Raw genomic sequence first — 18,209 nt, forward strand, 5'->3', positions numbered from 1 at the left:
TAACCTTTTTGTGTGTGTGATAAAATAAAATTTAATTATGTAATTAAGCATTGGCAGAAAACTAAAGGAATAATTTGGTTATACCCTTATTCTGATCATATCTCTATGTATTTTATTTTTTATTTCATTAATTTTTTGAAGCATAATATACAGTGTTATATTAGTTTCAGGTGTATGATATAGTGATTCAACAGTTCTATCCACTTCTCAGTGATCAAGATAAGTACTCTTAATCCCCTTTATCTATTTCACTCACATCCCCACACCCATCTTCCATCTGGCAACCATTAGTTTGTTCTCTATATTTAAGTCCTTTTTTTTTTTTTGTCCTTTTTCTTTGTTTTGTTTCTTAAATTCCACTTATGTGTGAAATCATATGGTACTTGTCTTTCTCTGACTAACTTATTTCACTCAGCATTACATTCTCTAGGTCCATCCATGTTGCTGCAAATGGCAAGATTTCATTCTTCATGGCTGAATAATATTCTACTGTAAATAGACAGATAGATAGATAGATATATCACATCTTCTTTACTCATTCATCTCTCAATAGACACTTTGGTTGCTTCCATATCTTGGCTGTTGTAAATAATGCTGCAATAAACATACGCGCGCATGCATCTTTTCAAATTAGTGATTTCATTTCCTTTGGTAACCCAGCAGTGGAATTACTGGATCACTGATTGTTACTATGTGTGTTTCTCTATTTAGTGTGTTCTTTGCTTTTTAAAAAACTCTGTAGGTACTTAAGAAGGTTTATATTTTTATTCTAGTAGAGATTTTTGCGGTTAATACTTTTTATGCTGTCCTTAATTCCCTCGCTTTAAGTGTTTTATAATTTGGTCTGACAATTTTAAATGCTATCCTCTGATTACCATCTTCTTCGTCTACCCATATCCTCACCTAGTTTTAGTCTTAGCTCTAAAATTAATGAAATAAAATGCTCACCGTTTCTCCAGTCATCTCTTGGCTGGATCAAGTTCATCCTCCTATACTATGTTGTTCAATATGAACAAGGCAGAACCTAGCCACATGCAGGCATTTAAAATTCAGTTCTTTTGTTATACTAGCCACATTTCAAGTGTTCATTAGAGCCATATGTGGCCAGTGGCTGTAATTTCGAACATCACAGCTACAGAATGTCTCTAACACTGTAGAAAGTTCTATTAGACACGGCAACTCTAGTGGATTCCTCAGAAAGGGTGCATGTGTACAAAAATTTCTATGTGTAAAACCTCAGAGAAAATTTTCTTAGAGCCTTATTTGGATACCTTGGTAGGATATATATCTTTGGTTTGTACTTTTTGCTTACATTTCTTGAAAATGCTGCTCCATGCTGCCTTGCTTTTGAGAAATATGATACCTATCTAATTCTCCCTTGTAAATTATTTTCATCTTTTTGCCTAGAAGTCCTGAGAACCTTTTTTTTTTTAAATATTTAAGTTCCTGGGGCACCTGGGTGGCCCAGTCGTTAAGCGTCTGCCTTTGGCTCAGGTCATGACCCCAGGGGGTCCTGGGATCGAGCCCTGCATCGGGCTCCCTGCTCAGTGGGCAGCCTGCTTCTCCCTCTGTACCCCTTGTGCTCTCTCTCTCAAATAAATAAATAAAATCTTTAAAAATAAATAAATAAATAAATATTTAAGTTCCAGTAGTTTACAATGATGTATTTTGGAGTTCATTATTTATGGAGCATTTTTCCCTGCATCTAGTGAAAGAGCCCTTTCAATATGTAAACTCAGGTTTTCTTTTATTTCCAGAAAGTTTTCTTGATTACAGTTTCAAATACTAGTTCTGTTCCAATGTTTTGGTTTTTCCTCTTCAAAGACTCTGATAAAATGAATATTATTCCTACTTTTCCTATCTTTCATTTCTACTAGTTTCTCTTCAACTCCTTTTACTCGTCATCCACTTTCATTCTCTTGGCTGTTTTTGCTGCTTTTCCTTGATATCTTTTATTAAATTTAAATGTAATTCCGTTCTCCTTTGGGCCCTTTGTAATTTAGTCTTTATTTTTGATATGGTTGTTATTCTTCTACTTCTATCCTGAGTTAAACCAGCTGTGGTTTCATTTCTTTGTGGGGTTTTTTGGTCCATTTTTGCTGTTGGCTTTAGTATTTCTGATTAAACATGATTTTTCATATCCCCCATGTTGGTTTGAGGACACCTGACTCCTTTCAGAGTGTTACATTACAATTTTTTTCTGCTTCATGGTCAATTTTCTGGGAAATGTTTTTATTAGCTCAAATAATCATATCTGCAGTTTCTGCTTTTTTATAGTAGTTCTGTATGGATATGATCTGCTCTTTACCAATCCTAGTCATGTCACAGTTTAAAAGTGCCCTCTTCTGTAACGTTTCTTTAATGGATTGGGGAGAGGGTGACGGTCTTATTTCTTATTTCTATTGCATTTCTGCAGGATTCCCTAATTTTCCCCTTATTCCTTTTTTCCCATCATTGCTTTATCTCAAAGGGGTATCATTCCTTCTCTATATATCTGGTTCTTCCAAAGGCAGTGTCTCTCCGAGTGTCCACTTCTATTCCTGCCCACTTCAAGCCCCTTCTCTATAGCCGTGCTGTGAACTATCAAACCATATTTACAAAGTTGAGTATTTTGCACTGAGTATTAATGTCAGGTTCTCTCATGCTGGGGGTGACTCTGTGCTCCATCTAAGTCTTCTATATCCCTCAGCTCTTCTTTTTAAGACTCCCTGCCCCCACTCTCTATATACAGGCTTACAGCACTAGGAACTCCATTGAAATTTGACTTATTTCTCTACTGAAAATTAATTCAAAGGTCACTATAGTCTCTATATCTTAGTAATGCTGAAAGCATAGATTTATTTTCTTACTAATTTCATGGGGTTTCGGGGGAGCTATGGGAGAGTGTGTAGGACAATTTGTTATCAGGTGTATGTCACTATTCTCCAGAACTCTAAATGTTTATTTATTTATTTATTTATTTATTTAGATTTGATTTATCTATTTGACAGAGAGAGACACAGCGAGAGAGGGAACACAAGCAGGGGCAGAGGGAAAGGGAGAAGCAGGCTTCCTGCTGAGCAGGGAGCCCAATGTGGGGCTCGATCCCAGGACCCTGGGATCATGACCTGAGCCGAAGGCAGACGCTTAAAGACTAAGCCACCCAGGCGCCCCTCTAAATGTTTTTTTAATAATTACAAAGCAGTCCACCAAATGATTATACCATATTTATTGAACCAAGCCTTATCTCTGGAAACCTTTGTTGTATCTACCTTTTCACTAGAAAACTTTGTTGAACATCATTCTTGTACATTAGTATTTCTGTATTTCTTATTATTTCCTTAATAAATTTTTTGATACGAACTGCTAGGTCAAAGGATGTGACCATCTTTAAGGCTTTTGACATATGCTATAAGACAGTTCAATGGTAAGCATTCTATATAAAATATACATGTCTTATTCTCCGGCCTATTTGCAACTAGTTCTAAAATCTTAAATGTGAATAGGAGATATATAAAAGGCCCATTAAATTACAATGCTTTGCTTCTCAGTTGTGTCCAAAATTTCACATCTATTATAGTGAATTTTTAAAATGCTAGAAAAATTGTTAGCTTTCCAGTATTAGATACTGAAACCTCAGTTACCTTTTCTGCTTCCCGTGTATCATCAAAAAGTCTCCTTTGCCTCCTAGCAGGAATTGGCTTAGCTGTTTCCCAGGCTTCTACCCACATATTGCTTGGAATCTTCATTCGGGCACTCAGTTCTCCTTTCAGAACCATGTTGCCCTTTTCGTCAATGACCTCCTCTTCAATATAATCCCGGGGTGAGTACCACCTCACAAAATCTTCCAGAAAACAACCTGGATTAGCTGCCTAAAATAAGGCAAAAAAATTTCAGCAGAACCAAATAAAAATCAACAGGTAATGATAAAACTGTTTACAAATTCATACTTTCACAAAAAGCTTATCTAATCTTTACAAAATCTAATACATGACATGAGTCTGGGTGTCACCTTTAAAACAGGTCAGATGTTCAAGTACCAAAAGCATTTTCTTTTGTTGTCTCCATTTTATAGAAAAAGAAAACATTTGATGAATTTAGAAATAAAAAGTTGATGGGAAGTGAAAATAATTCTCTTAAGTGTATTGTTAAGTTACATAAGTTAGTTTAAAATTATAATATAGTAACTACTCAATACTTGGAAAAATATGAAATAAGCTCAAGTCAAGTAATTAAATAATATACATAATGCGATCAGAATAATAACACAATTAACAGAAAAGTTCTACCGTTTTTTACCTCAATAAATCACTACTGGTACTGCAATAATTATCAGCTAACCTCAGAAATGTTCTTTTTAGTCATCAAATTCTTGTGCTTTATATAACAAATTACCATCACATAAATTGCTTTTGTCCTGTTAAGGAACTGGAATTCAAACTATTGCTTTTCAGGTTTCTGAAACCAACTAATTAAACTTTTATTTAGTAGGTAAGTCTGTAGAATTAATGATGATGCATGCTAAAATGCTTTAAGTAATTCTACAGTCAAGCCTGGAAAAAAGGAGAAGCTTCACAGTGTTAGTGGTAAGGCATGGAGGTCGTCTTTGCAAGTGTCCAGTGATGTATCAGTAGACTACTAAAGATGGATACACACACACACACACACACACACACGCACTATCTCAAAGAATATGTGTGCACACATTAAACACATACCTTTTTGGTTAAATTCTCTACCACAATGTATACTTCCTACCAAGAGTACTATTTTATTTTCCTGAAATAGTTAAGTGATATAAACATTAACAAGGAAGTGCTAATCAGAAGATAATTTTCTTCCTTTTTAAATTAAATTAACCTCTAACCAAAATGAAAACAGACATAAGAATAGTCAGTCTTAAATGTAAAGAGCAAAATTGCCCATTTCTCCTCATTGAGTTCACTGTCTCTCAGCTTCACAATCCCCATCAATTTAGGAAATCCCCCTGAGGGATGAGGACTCAGAGGAAGGTCCTTAACTGAGAGTCGTCAACATCAACTTCTAAGGGCTATGGCATCATGGCAACCAAAAAATGCTGTGAAGTGCAGTGGATCAAGACTGCTGCATGACTCAGGATTCATGTACAAAGATCTGGTTATTAACCAGGCAACATCACACCTGCACAAAAACATCTTAGGAACTAGAGATAGACCTTGAGAAAAGAGAACGAACTTAAAGAAAATAATACTGAACTCCTGCACTACAGAAGTTAAAAAAAAAACAACAACTTTTCACACAAAAATTCTTCATCTGCCTGGCCTTACTGTACCAGGCTGAACATACAGCTACCAGGAGAGAGTCAAGCCTCACTTCAGCTATGGCTTATCTTCTTTCTACTGTTAAGGTATGTACTCCAAGGACATGCTTGAGAATAGGCCCTGTCCTATTGCGAGGTGTAGGTACCTCAGGTACATATCACCATTCATCCAAAGCTCTGCAGACTCTCCTAAGTGCCCCTAATACCAAGTCACCCCTATATAAAAAGGTAAAGGCAACCATGTCTATTTTAGAATGACTATGTTTCCTTAAATATATTAACTGATTCCCACATAGAGACAGATGTGTAAGTTGGCTATCTGAAATACAATCTTTTTACTGAAACCATGTTTTAAGAGATTTGTAGGTACTCAAGGTAGTCTAAAACAGTCTAATGAACCCAATCTTGCTGAGGTACAGTGTTGGAATTATACAGAACTTTCCTGTGAGGAGCCAATATGTTTCTTCTATAAGGACAACTTTTACACTTCCAATTTGCAATTTCGTCTGGTAAGTGCCTCTGCAAGGAAGCTGTAGCAGGTTAAGGACAGATACATATGAAGGCAGCTAGAAGTCAGGTACAAAAATAGCTGCTGCACACTCCTACTATGCACATACACCCTTTCTACCTTTTTGATTTAGCACATGTCCTGAGAGTCAACTGTCTTCTCTTTATCCACTATACCAACTATTTGTCTTAAAACAATTATGTCTTTCTTGTCTCATGGCAGAACAAAATGCACAGATTTTCCATATCTTTTTAGTCTCTAAGAAAAACACATACCTCTCAAGAGGTTTCCTGAATATTTTTTTTTCTTTTGGTAAAGATGGGGTAAATAAGCAGAGAATAAAAGCATTCCCTTTTACTGTCACTAAAATCTGCTAACAGGGAAGATAAAAGTGACATAGGTTTTCATAGGGTATTTATATTGAAAAAAAATCAATCTCGGGCTGGCATACGGCATGAAAGCAGGACTGATTGGAGGCTATGGAATGGGGAGATGGAGGCCATCACAGGTAGCAGCAGGTCAAGGAGGAAAATCTGGGCATGGGAGACAGTTCAGAGTATCAGCAGGAGGCACAAGGAAGGCCTATGGCCCACTAGACTACCCACACTTGGTTGTTTTGTTGCTGTTGTTCTTGTTTTTAATACACATGGCTTCACCTCGGCTTTCAAAAATAAGTAATTCAAAAACAAAAGACCTTTCTTCATCCCTGGGTTTTTAAGCTAATAAGCTAAATGTCACCATTCTCTGAATCCTCTATGTTCTAATATAAGCCTATATCTAAGCTTAAAATATTCTTCTCCAGGTAGCAAATGCCTACTCATCCTAAATGGTGACTCTTCTGAGAAACCCTCCATGACCCACTCAGCAAAGTCAGTCACCTTTTTGACATTGCCTTCATAAGTGAAGGCATCACCTAATTATTTACATATCTCCCTCCACAACTTCAATAGACTATAACTGAGGATAAACATTGTATTTCCTACTTATCTAATAACAGTACAAGTCATAAAGTAGGCAATCAGAAAGTTTGTTGAATGAAGCAGCCTATGTTAAATCCTAAGGGTTTCCTAAAAGCCATACATTAAATTGGCTAAACACACACAAAGGAGAAAAACATCCCAATGCACATAAAGAAACGATTCAATTCTCAACTTTCGACTACTATTCAAAGATTGTTCTTTTCTTTTTTTAAATTTAAGAAGCAAGTCTGGCTACAACGTTTAGGAGATAAATGTAGGTTGTTGTAACTACTAAGAAATCAAAACGTTTAATAAAAAAGACATTCAGGCCTTCACACCACGTTAGAGAGTGACTTTCACAGCTTCATCCCAGAATAGTTCAAAATAGACTCCCAAGCTCTGACAGTGTGACCCACCTTAAAAGATTCCATATCTGAAAGCAGACAGGCACTCTGCATGCGTGCTCGGAGGTGAGCCCCTTCTGCTGATGTACCTAATTTAGCTAGAACCTCCGACTGCTCTTCTAGCAGATCTTCTGTCATAGGCGCTGGTTCCTGTGAAGCACAAAAGGACAAAGCTCATGAACAGCTTTTTTTAGAAAAAGCAGAACTATAAAAACAGAATAAAGACAATCATATCAGCTCTAGCAGTCACAAGATCTGTATTTAAAAGAATTTAGAGAAATTCACAAGTTTTTTGGAACCTACATAAAAAATTAACAAATTAATAATAAATATGACTTTCAGGACCCCCCCCCACAACAAATAAGATTATCATGTTTCCCTTGACAAGGATTAATAAAAGAGGAATTTGGGTGCACCGAACATTTTCCTGCCTCTTAATGATAAGAAGTGAAGTTCTAATGATATGTTTATATATGCCACCGTTAGTTACAACCAGGTTTTTATTGTAACTCCTAAGAGAAAAAAAAATGATAAATATGAAAATTAAAATAAAGGCAAATTAATTGAATCCCAACTAAAAGACCCCAAATAACTAAGTTTTATGTTGGAAAAGCTGCTTTGAGTTTAGGTTCCAAAGATATTCTAATTACTAATTCCCATAAGAAGTCTTTGGATTTTTGTTTTGAGAACCAGGGACATTATAGATTCTAATGGTAACCCCAAATAAAAAAGAAGCTAAGGCAAATCTAAAGGAATACACAACTACAGAATCATTATGAACATTCCAAGCTGTTCAAAGGGTCTTAGGAAAGTTCTCTAAGAATTGATTCCATTAGATTTTATATCTGAAATACGAAGCACTCAACAATCCAGAGACTAACCAAACAAAGCTTGCCTGCTTCATTCTTAAAGCCAAAAAAAACCATGGACTTTTCTATTCCTAGATAATAAGATAAAGCACAAGAGAAATAATTTTTTAGAGCATCTTGCCAATAAATACATTCTAGATTTCAACAGCTTACTATAAAGCAGGTTTTATAGCCTCAGCACTACTGACATTTAGACTGGATAATTCTTCGTGGTGGGCCTGTCCTATGCATTGTAGGATGTTTAGCAACATCTATGGCCTCTACCTATTAGATGCCGATAGCACCACTCCACCTCATGATAATCAAGTGTTTCCAGACATTACCAAATATCCCTGGGGGGGGCAAAAATCACTCCCCAGTTGAGAACCACTACCGTAAAGATAAATAATTTTCACAAATATCTGTCAAAAATAAAGTAGGAGCATGGTAAAGCTATGGCATTCAAAACAGAGCAACAAACAAAAGAAAGTAACTTTTTCTTCTATCATCCTCATTTTTGAAACAAACCTAAATGAGGCACTTTCACATACTGCTGAAGAGAACATAATGTATAAGCTTTTCTAGATGACAATCTGGGAATCAATACATGGCATTAATGATGATGCCCTCTGACCCAATAATCCACTTCTAGAAATAGCACTATAGCATTACTTAGAATAGTGTGAGAACTGGAAAGAATCTCAATGTACAATAGGAAAATTGTTTGATATAGGAAAAATGGAAAGAAACTGCTCTAACAGTGATTATCTGTGGATTATGGAATTATGAATTTTTGTTTTCTTTTCTGTACAATGAACATGCATCACTTTTAAAGTCTCACACCGATACTCAGGGTTGAATAATAATAGGTAAGGCAATATGACACAGTGGTTAAGAGCTTGGGCTCTAGAAAAAAACGTGCCTATGTTTGAATCCCAGCTCTATGACCTTGGATAATCACTCAAGCTTTCTGTGACTCTTTCTTGTGAAGAAAAAATCCTGGCACATACTCAATAAATGCTAGCAATTAGAGACAAAATAGTTAGGTTTTAATTATAACCTCCCACTGATATCAAAATACCACAAATTAAAAAAATTATATGAACCCCCAATGAAGCAGTACTCAAGAGCAGAAGCCTTCAGTCTTTTCATTAGGAAGGAGCTACTTTTCATTGTCCTACAGCCCTGAAATCTCAGGATGGCAAGAAAGGAACAAGATGTTGAAAAGATACTGATAACCCTCCCACCTGGAAATCTCAGGCCAACTATAAGTAAAGAAGAACATGATTAAGAGGAACATAAGCAGCAAGCAGCCCAAGGACCATACGCTTTCATATCTACCACTTCTAAATATGCTCAAAGCTTTCTCATATACATGATCTCATGTGATCATTGAGAGGAGGTCAGAGCATTTCACAACTGATGAAACTGAGGTACAGAGATAAGTGACCTACCCAAAATCAAGTGGCAAAACTACAAAGTGTCAAACTGAAGGCAGAATCTCAGACATCTATCTGATGCTGACTTTGAGAACTACTAGTTTGGTTCAATCCACTAGTTAAGGAGTCTTGCTCCAAGAGAGTCTCCATAGGTTTCTCTTCTAGCCCTGGCTCTAGAATATTAGGTAAAGTCTTCAAGCTTTTCCTAGCCATAAATTTTAGGTTGAACTAAGTCTACATGAAAGAAATATTAAAGTGTGCTTGAATTCTTATGAAGCAAGGATCTATATAGTCTTATTTTTGTGTGTGTGAAGTGGGCAATTGATTAATGGCACATTTTAAGCTAACTTCTAAAGTGTGAAATTTTAAGTGTTTCAACTGAGATCATTTTGAATTCCAACCATTTTATGTAAGTACATATACAATGATTATAACTCAAGTGAGATTAACTTTTAAGAAAGTAAAATAGACTAAAAATCTGCCCTGATTTGCCTAAATGTAAGATATAAAAATGAATTTTTAAATACATAGGATTCATATTGAGAAAAAAATAAGTTTAAATTATTCCAGATTTATATAATAAATCTGAATGTAGAAAATGAAGCATCTAAAATGAATGAGGGGGGTATAGCCTTTTGAAAAGAAATAATGCTTGAGCTTCCAGAATAACTTTTTTGGACTCTTCATTAACCCAATCAAACCAAGACAACATAATGTAACTAGCTCATTAAAAATAAGGAATACTGTTAATTAAAATTTGGAAAGGGAAAAGATGTAATAAATTAACCTTTGTTGGATACTTACATGCCAAATGCTTTTAAACATACATGGTTTAATCCTTAACAACCGAGAGTAATACAAACTATTCTTGGCTTTTAAAGGATTTAATATTTGATTATTAAACAAATAAATAGATAGGGTTTTCAAACTGGAGATATGTTAGAACAGAAATACTTTCCTTTTCTTCCTGTCAAGCACTGATCATAGAACCACTTAACTTTTTTAACCGCTTTTGTGAAGTATAATCGACATATAATAATTTAAAGGGAACATGTGATGAGTATACATCCATGAAACAATCACCAAAATCGAGATAATGAATATATCCATCAATCCTCAAAGTTTCCTTAGATCATTTTTGGAATGTCCATCAAAAAATGAATGGACAGGGGCACCTGGGTGGCTCAGTTGGTTAAGCGACTGCCTTCAGCTCAGGTCATGATCCTGGAGTCCCAGGATCGAGTCCTGCATCGGGCTCCCTGCTCAGCGGGGAGTCTGCTTCTCCCTCTGACCCTCCTCCCTCTCATGCTCTCTGTCTCTCATTCTCTCTCTCTCAGATAAATAAATAAAATCTTAAAAAAAAAAAAAAAAAAATGAATGGACAAACTGGTATATCCATGCAATGGAACACTACTACTAAGCAATAAAAATGAATGAACTATTGATAGACACAACAGTATGTATGAATCTCAAAATAATTATGCTCAAAGAATTCCTACACACACAAAAATAAAAATGAGTAAAACTTTACACAAAATTCTAAAAAATGCAAACCAACCTATTATTTTTATGAGAGAGCAAAACAAGGCTCAGAAAGAAAACACAGCTTGTACTGGCAATACCGTTAATAAGTGGTAGTGCCAGAATATAAATCTAGTTCTGGTAGTTTCCAAAACCAAGGTCTATACCACAAGACCTTAATGCCAACTGCATGCTCCAAGACAAAATTAGATTAACTATACACTCGGTTTTTAGTATTAGAATATTCTGTCCTAATATTAAAATTTAATAATGAAATACCTAAAAAATATAATTTACTTTTAAAAGGATATAATGAACAAAAAGCATAAGGCCTGTCAAACAAAAAAACTAACCTTGTAAATAATAGCCACCTGCCAACAGTATAAGCATGGAACAGAATCCATGCTTAAAATTATCAAGCAAACATCCCAATATCCAACTGTATAAATATTAAAATTAATCAACCCATTTCAAAATATAAAAACTGCTTACAAACTTTTAAGTAAATCCTTGCATCTTGAGAAGCAATACTAGCCACTTATGTCTTATAAGAAAAAGTCCTCAGAAGAATAATAGCTAAAAACTGAGTGCTTATTGTGGACTAGACACTGTATTCACTCATCATGTGCTATTTCACTTAAAATTCACAATTAGCTTAATGATAACCTCAATATGCAGAAAAGCATTTGATAAAATAGAACACCTGTTCATGATAAAAACTCTCAAAAACCCGGAATAGAAGAGAATTTCCTTAATATGATAAATGATATCAACATCAGATATGCTCAATGATTATTACATGCTTTCCTCCTGAAATTGAGAGCAAGAGCAGGTATCCATACACTAATCAACACTGTCCTGGTGGTCCAGTACAATAAAGTATGAAAAAGAATTAAAAAGTATAAAGGTTAGAAAATCAAAATTCAAATTGTCTATATTAACAGATAACATGACTGTGTATACAGAAAACTCCAAATAATCTACAAACTGCTAGAAATAATAAGTGAATGTACTAAGATTGCTAGATCCAAAGTCCATATAAAAAATCAACTGTTTCTATGTATCAGGGAAAAAAAATTTCAATGGAATTTTTAAAATGCCATTTATAACATTTAAGAAATTACAAAAACTATGAATTAAATCTAATAAAAGATATGCAAAACCTCTACATTGAAAACTATAAAACACTGGTAAGGGAAAGTAAAAGAAACCTTAAATAAAATGAAAGGTATTTCACGGTCATGGGACTCGAAATTGTTAAGATGTCAATTCTCCTTAAATTAATTTATAAATTCAATGCAATATGGATTAAAAACCCAGCAGGATTATTTTATATGTGGAAAATGACCAGCTAATTCTAAAATTTACATAAAAATGCAATGAACACCCAAGATAATCTTGAAGAACAAAGTTAGATTTATACTACAAGACAGAAAGACTGTAAGTTGTAGTAATATAGTATCTTATTGGTACAAGGATAGACAAAGAGACTAATGGATAGAATAGTCTAGAAATAGATGAACACTCATTCGATCATATGATTTACAACAAAGACACCACTGCCATTGTGTGGGAAAAAGCAGTTCCTCTGAATAACAGTGTTGGAACATAATTATATATCCTTACAGAGAAAAGACAATCTTTTCCTCATACCAAACACAGTCAGTTTGAGGTGGGTCACAAACATAAATGCAGTAAGTAAAACAATGAAGCTTCCAGAAGAAAACATAAGAGACTACACTGGGGCAGAAAAAGATTTTTTTTTTTTAAAGATTTTATTTATTTATTTGACAGAGAGACACAGCAAGAGAGGGAACACAAGCAGGGAGAGTGGGAGAGGGAGAAGCAGGCTCCCCGCCTAGCAGGGAGCCTGATGCGGGACTCGATCCCAGGACCCTGGGATCATGACTGAGCCGAAGGCAGACGCTTAACGACTGAGCCACCCAGGCACCCCAGAAAAAGATTTCTTAAAAGGGAGACAAAGCACTATCCATATAAGAAAAACACTGACCGCTCAGACTTTATTAAAATTAAGAATGCCTATTCAACAAAAGGCATCATTAAGAAGGTGAACAGACAAGCTATCGATTGGAGAAATTATCTATAATACATATAACTGACTGAAAACTCATATCCAGAATATATGAAGAAACCTGCAAAGCAGTAAGAAAAAAAAAAACAACTAACTTTTTAAAACAGGCAAAGGCTCCGTATAGGTACTTCACCAAGAAGATATCCAAATGGACAATATATAGAATACAATATATGAAAATGTGTTCAGCAGCACTACTCACCAAGGAAATGTAAAAACATGAGATACTACTACATACCCACCAAAAAGCCACAAATTTAAATGACTGAAATAATCAAGCATGCAGAGAAGACTCAACATAGCAGACTTAAGACTGCTATCCTTTGAAAGGCCTGTTTGCAAAGTTGACCCTTTGCTGGCATCTAGAAACTTGGATTTTGACAGGGTCTCCACTGTACTCAAAACTGATAAAAATGGCACACTGTGCCTAAATTATTTATGCAAACGATATGGTTTATGCTGAACACCTGCTTTCCTTCTAGGAATCTGGAATTATGGTATGGAATTATGGTATGTGCTAGGCGGAGGGTGACAATATGACCAGACCCCCAGTAAAAACCGGACCCTCTAAAAAGTCCCTCTGGTAGAAAACATTTCACATGTGATCACAATTCATTGCTGGAGTGAGAATTAGGCATATCCTGTGTGGCCACACTAGGAGAGGACTCTTGTGTCTGATATCCTCCAAACTTTGTCCCATGGTTTTTAAAAATGAAAAAACTCACCAAGCAGTATACTTAAGATTTGTGCACTTTATATATAGTTTATAAACCAATGAATAAGCAAATGTCTTTTAAATGACAGGAGAAAACATGTACAATATATATAACAAAAGGATCTATATCTAAAATATGAAGGACGAATAAAAAATCAATAAGAACAGGTCAGCAACCTAAAGAAAAAATGACAGGCAAGTCAAAGGAAAAGACGGCCAATAAACATACTAAATGATGCTTAATTTCATCAAAAATCAGGGAAAACAATCTAAAACACTGAGATACTACTTTTGTCCATCATACTGGTAAAAATTTATATGACTGGTAATGTTTATAAAAAAATTAAATAAAATATGAATATAAGTTCCATGAGTACAAGAACCTTACTGTCTACTTTACTGCTAAATCCCCAAGTTCTAGAACAGTGGTTGGCATATATTAGGCCCTCAATACAGATTTGTGCCAGGAAGGAATTGAGAAAGGGAAGTTGAGTAAAGAATTAAAAAAAAAATAGTATTCCCTTATTCCTATATATGCACCAGTGACCAGAGTATTAAAAAAAGGTACAGCCTTTTTGAACAGCCATTTTGTAATTTGTGTATCTGCTTATCTAGCAAATCCACTTATTTCTTTCCTTAAGAAACATTAAAATGTGGGGGCACCTGGTGGCTCAGTCGATTAAGCATTTGCCTTTGGCACAGGTCATGATCCCAGAGTCCTGGGATGGAGCCCCACATCGGGCTCTCTGCTCAGCGGGGAGTCTGTTCTCCCTCTCATTCTCCCTCTGTGCTCTCCCTCTCTCTCTCTCTCTCTCTCTCGCTCTCAAATAAATAAAATCTTAAAAAAAAAAAATTAAAATGTGAACACACAATATGTGAAAAACTGCAAGAATGTGTACTGTAGCACTATTATAGCAAAAACTAGCATATAACATATACTGTGCATTAAAAGGGGAATGGTTAAATAAACTATGTCTCCTCTCTGCCATGGAATATTTCACAGCAATTAAAAAGGAATAAAGTAGACCTACATGTAATGGCATGGAAAGATCTCCAAGACATACTAGGTTAAGGGGCACCTGGGTGGCTCAGTCGTTAAGCGTCTGCCTTCGGCTCAGGTCATGATCCCAGGGTCCTGGGATCAAGCCCCACATCGGGCCCCCTGCTCCACAGGAAGCCTGCTTCTCCCTCTCCCACTCCCCCTGCTTGTGTTCCTGCTCCCGCTCTCTGTCAAATAAATAAAATCTTTAAAAAAAAAAAAGACATACTAGGTTAAACAAAAAGTTGTACACCAATGCACACATTTAAAAACAAACAAAACAGGGGTGCCTGGGTGGCACAGTCAGTTGAGCTTCCGACTCTTGGTTTCAGCTCGGTCGTGATCTCAGGGTTGTAAGACTGAGCTGAGCGCTGAGAGTCTGCTTTCTCCCTCTCCCTCTTCCTCTTCCTCTGCCCCTCTCCACCTCTCTCTAAAATAAATAAATTAAAATCTTAAAAAGACAAAAAGCAAAACCAAAACCAAAAGTCCACTAAACTCTGTATCTTATGTATACACATATATGTACATCAATATATAGGAACAGGTATAAGAAATGATAACCCAAACCAGTAACAGTGGTTACTTCTAGAGATGTGAGTTAAACTAGTGGGTAGTGGTTTTTATTTTTTCTAGATTGAGTTTTTCACAATAAAATGTATTCACATACTTATGCAAAAACAACCCAACAAAACTATTGTTCTTCCTTAGGGGTTGAGTTGTTGCTGTTCTACTTCATAATGGTGTAAAGTGGCTTTGAACTGTATTTTTGAACAGACAAAACTAATCATATAAATTCAAGGAATTTTACTTTTGCTCTTTCTCTATTTTTGGATTCTGTTTCTTTTTTTTTTTTTTAAGATTTTTATTTATTATTTGAAGAGAGACAGGGATAGCGAGAGAGGGGAGGAGAGGGAGAAGCAGACTCCCCGAGAAGCAGGGAACCTGATGACAAGGGGCTCAATCTCAGGACCCTGGGATCATGACCTGAGCCGAAGGCAGACATTTAACCGACTGAGCCACCCAGGCACCCCTAGGCTGATTATTATTTTTTTTTTTTAAAGATTTTATTTATTTGACATAGAGAGACACAGCGAGAGAGGGAACACAAGCAGGGGGAGTGGGAGAGGGAGAAGCAGCCTTCCCGCAGAGCAGGGAGCCCAATGTGGGGCTCGATCCCAGGACCCTGGGATCATGACCCGAGCTGAAGGCAGACGCTTAACGACTGAGCCACCCAGGTGCCCCAGGCTGATTATTTTTAAGAAACAACAGACACACTGAAAACCAAGTAGAAGATACCATTTTGTAAGAGGCGTTTACATACTATTTTTAAAAATATTCTTTCTTTCTTTCTTTCTTTTCTTTCGTTCTTTCTTTCTTTTCTTTCTTCCTTATTTTAAAGTGAGAGAGAGAGCACACAGAGGGGAGAACAGAGGAGGAGGGAGAAAGTCTTAAGCAGACTCTGTGCTCAGTGGTGGAGCCCGATACAAGGCTCCATCTCAGGAGCCTGAGATCAGGGCCCTGAGATCAGGACCTGAGCCGAAACCAAGAGTCGGATACTTAATCTCCATTTTTTTTTTTTTTTTAATTTTATTATGTTATGTTAGTCACCATACAATACATCATTAGTTTTTGATGTAGTGATCCACGATCCACTGTTTTCGTATAACACCCAGTGCTCCATGCAGTACGTGCCCTCCTTAATACCCATCACCGGGCTAACCAATCCCCCCTCCCCCCTCCCCTCTAAAACCCTGTTTGTTTCTCAGAGTCCATAGTCCCTCATGGTTCATCTCTCCCTCCGATTTCCCTCCCTTCATTTTTCCCTTCCTTCTCCTAGTGTCCTCCATGCTATTCTTTATGTTCCACACATAAGTGAAACCATATGATAATTGACTTTCTCTGCTTGACTTATTTCACTTAGCATAATCTCCTTCAGTCCCATCCATGTTGATGTAAAAGTTGGGTATTCATCCTTTCTGATGGCTGAATAATATTCCATTGTATATATGGACCACATCTTCTTTATCCATTCGTCTGTTGAAGGGCATCTCGGCTCTTTCCACAGTTTGGCTATTGCGGACATTGCTGCTATGAACATCGGGGTGCATATGGCCCTTCTTTTCACTACATCTGTGTCTTTGGGGTAAATACCCAGGAGTGCAATTGCTGGGTCATAGGGTAGCTCTATTTTAAAATTTTTGAGGAACCTCCACACTGTTTTCCAAAGTGGCTGTACCAACTTGCATTCCCACTAACAGTGTAAGAAGGTTCCCCTTTCTCCACAACCTCTCCAACATTTGTTGTTTCTTTCCCTGTCCGTTTTTGCCATTCTAACTGGTGTAAGGTGGTATCTCAATGTGGTTTTGATTTGGATTTCCCTGATGGCTAATGATGATGAACATTTTTTCATGTGTCTGTTAGCCATTTGTATGTCTTCTTCAGAGAAGTGTCTGTTCATCTCTTCTGCCCACTTTTTGACTTGATTATTTGTTTTTTGGGTGTTGAGTTGGAGAAGTTCTTTATAGATCTTGGATACCAGCCCTTTATCTGTAGTGTCATTGGCAAGTATCTTCTCCCATTCTGTGGGTTGCCTCTTTGTTTTGTTGACTGTTTCCTTTGCTGTGCAGCAGCTTTTTTATCTTGATGAAGTCCCAAAAGTTCATTTTTGCTTTTGTTTCACTAGCTTTTGGAGATGTATCTTGAAAGAAGTTGCTGTGGCCGATGTCAAAGAGGTTACTGCCTATGTTCTCCTCTAGGATTTTGATGGATTCCTGTCTCACATTGAGGTCTTTCATCCACTTTGAGTTTATCTTTGTGAATGGTGTTAGAGAATGGTCGAGTTTCATTCTTCTGCATGTGGCTGTCCAATTTTCCCAGCACCATTTATTGAAGAGACTGTCTTTTTTCCATTGCATGTTTTTTCCTGCTTTGTCAAAGATTATTTGACCATAGAGTTGAGGGTCCATATCTGGGTTCTCTATTCTGTTCCATTGGTCTGTATGTCTGTTTTTGTGCCAGTACCATGCTGTCTTGGTGATCACTGCTTTGTAATATAGCTTGAAATCGGGCAACGTGATGCCCCCAGCTTTGTTTTTCTTTTTCAACATCTCCTTGGCGATTTGGGGTCTTTTCTGATTCCATACAAATTTTAGGATTGTTTGTTCCAGCACTTTGAAAAATGTCATTGGAATTTTGGTCAGGATGGCATTGAAGGTATAGATTGCTCTGGGTAGCATAGACATTTTAACAATGTTTATTCTTCCGATCCATGAGCATGGAATATTTTTCCATCTTTTTGTGTCTTCTTCAATTTCTTTCATGAGTGTTTTGTAGTTCCTAGAGTATAGATCCTTTACCTCTTTGGTTAGGTTTATTCCGGGGTATCTTATGGTTTTTGGTGCTATTG

The 18,209-nt window shown here is 36.4% G+C and overlaps 1 protein-coding gene across 2 annotated transcripts in view; it reads right to left on the minus strand.

Moving 5' to 3' along the window:
* Positions 1-18,209, minus strand: part of RAB3GAP1 (RAB3 GTPase activating protein catalytic subunit 1) — a 113,049-nt gene that overhangs the window by 16,711 nt on the left and 78,129 nt on the right. For both annotated transcript variants that reach the window (XM_032411453.1, XM_032411443.1), the window contains exons 18-19: positions 7,162-7,299; positions 3,624-3,851 (exon numbers count right to left, since the gene is read on the minus strand). In XM_032411453.1, coding sequence (XP_032267344.1) covers positions 3,624-3,851; positions 7,162-7,299 — 366 coding nt within the window. The remainder of the gene's footprint in view (positions 1-3,623; positions 3,852-7,161; positions 7,300-18,209) is intronic.

Source organism: Phoca vitulina, unplaced genomic scaffold (genome assembly GCF_004348235.1).
Source record: "Phoca vitulina isolate PV1807 unplaced genomic scaffold, GSC_HSeal_1.0 scaffold1, whole genome shotgun sequence".
Lineage (NCBI taxonomy): Eukaryota > Metazoa > Chordata > Mammalia > Carnivora > Phocidae > Phoca > Phoca vitulina.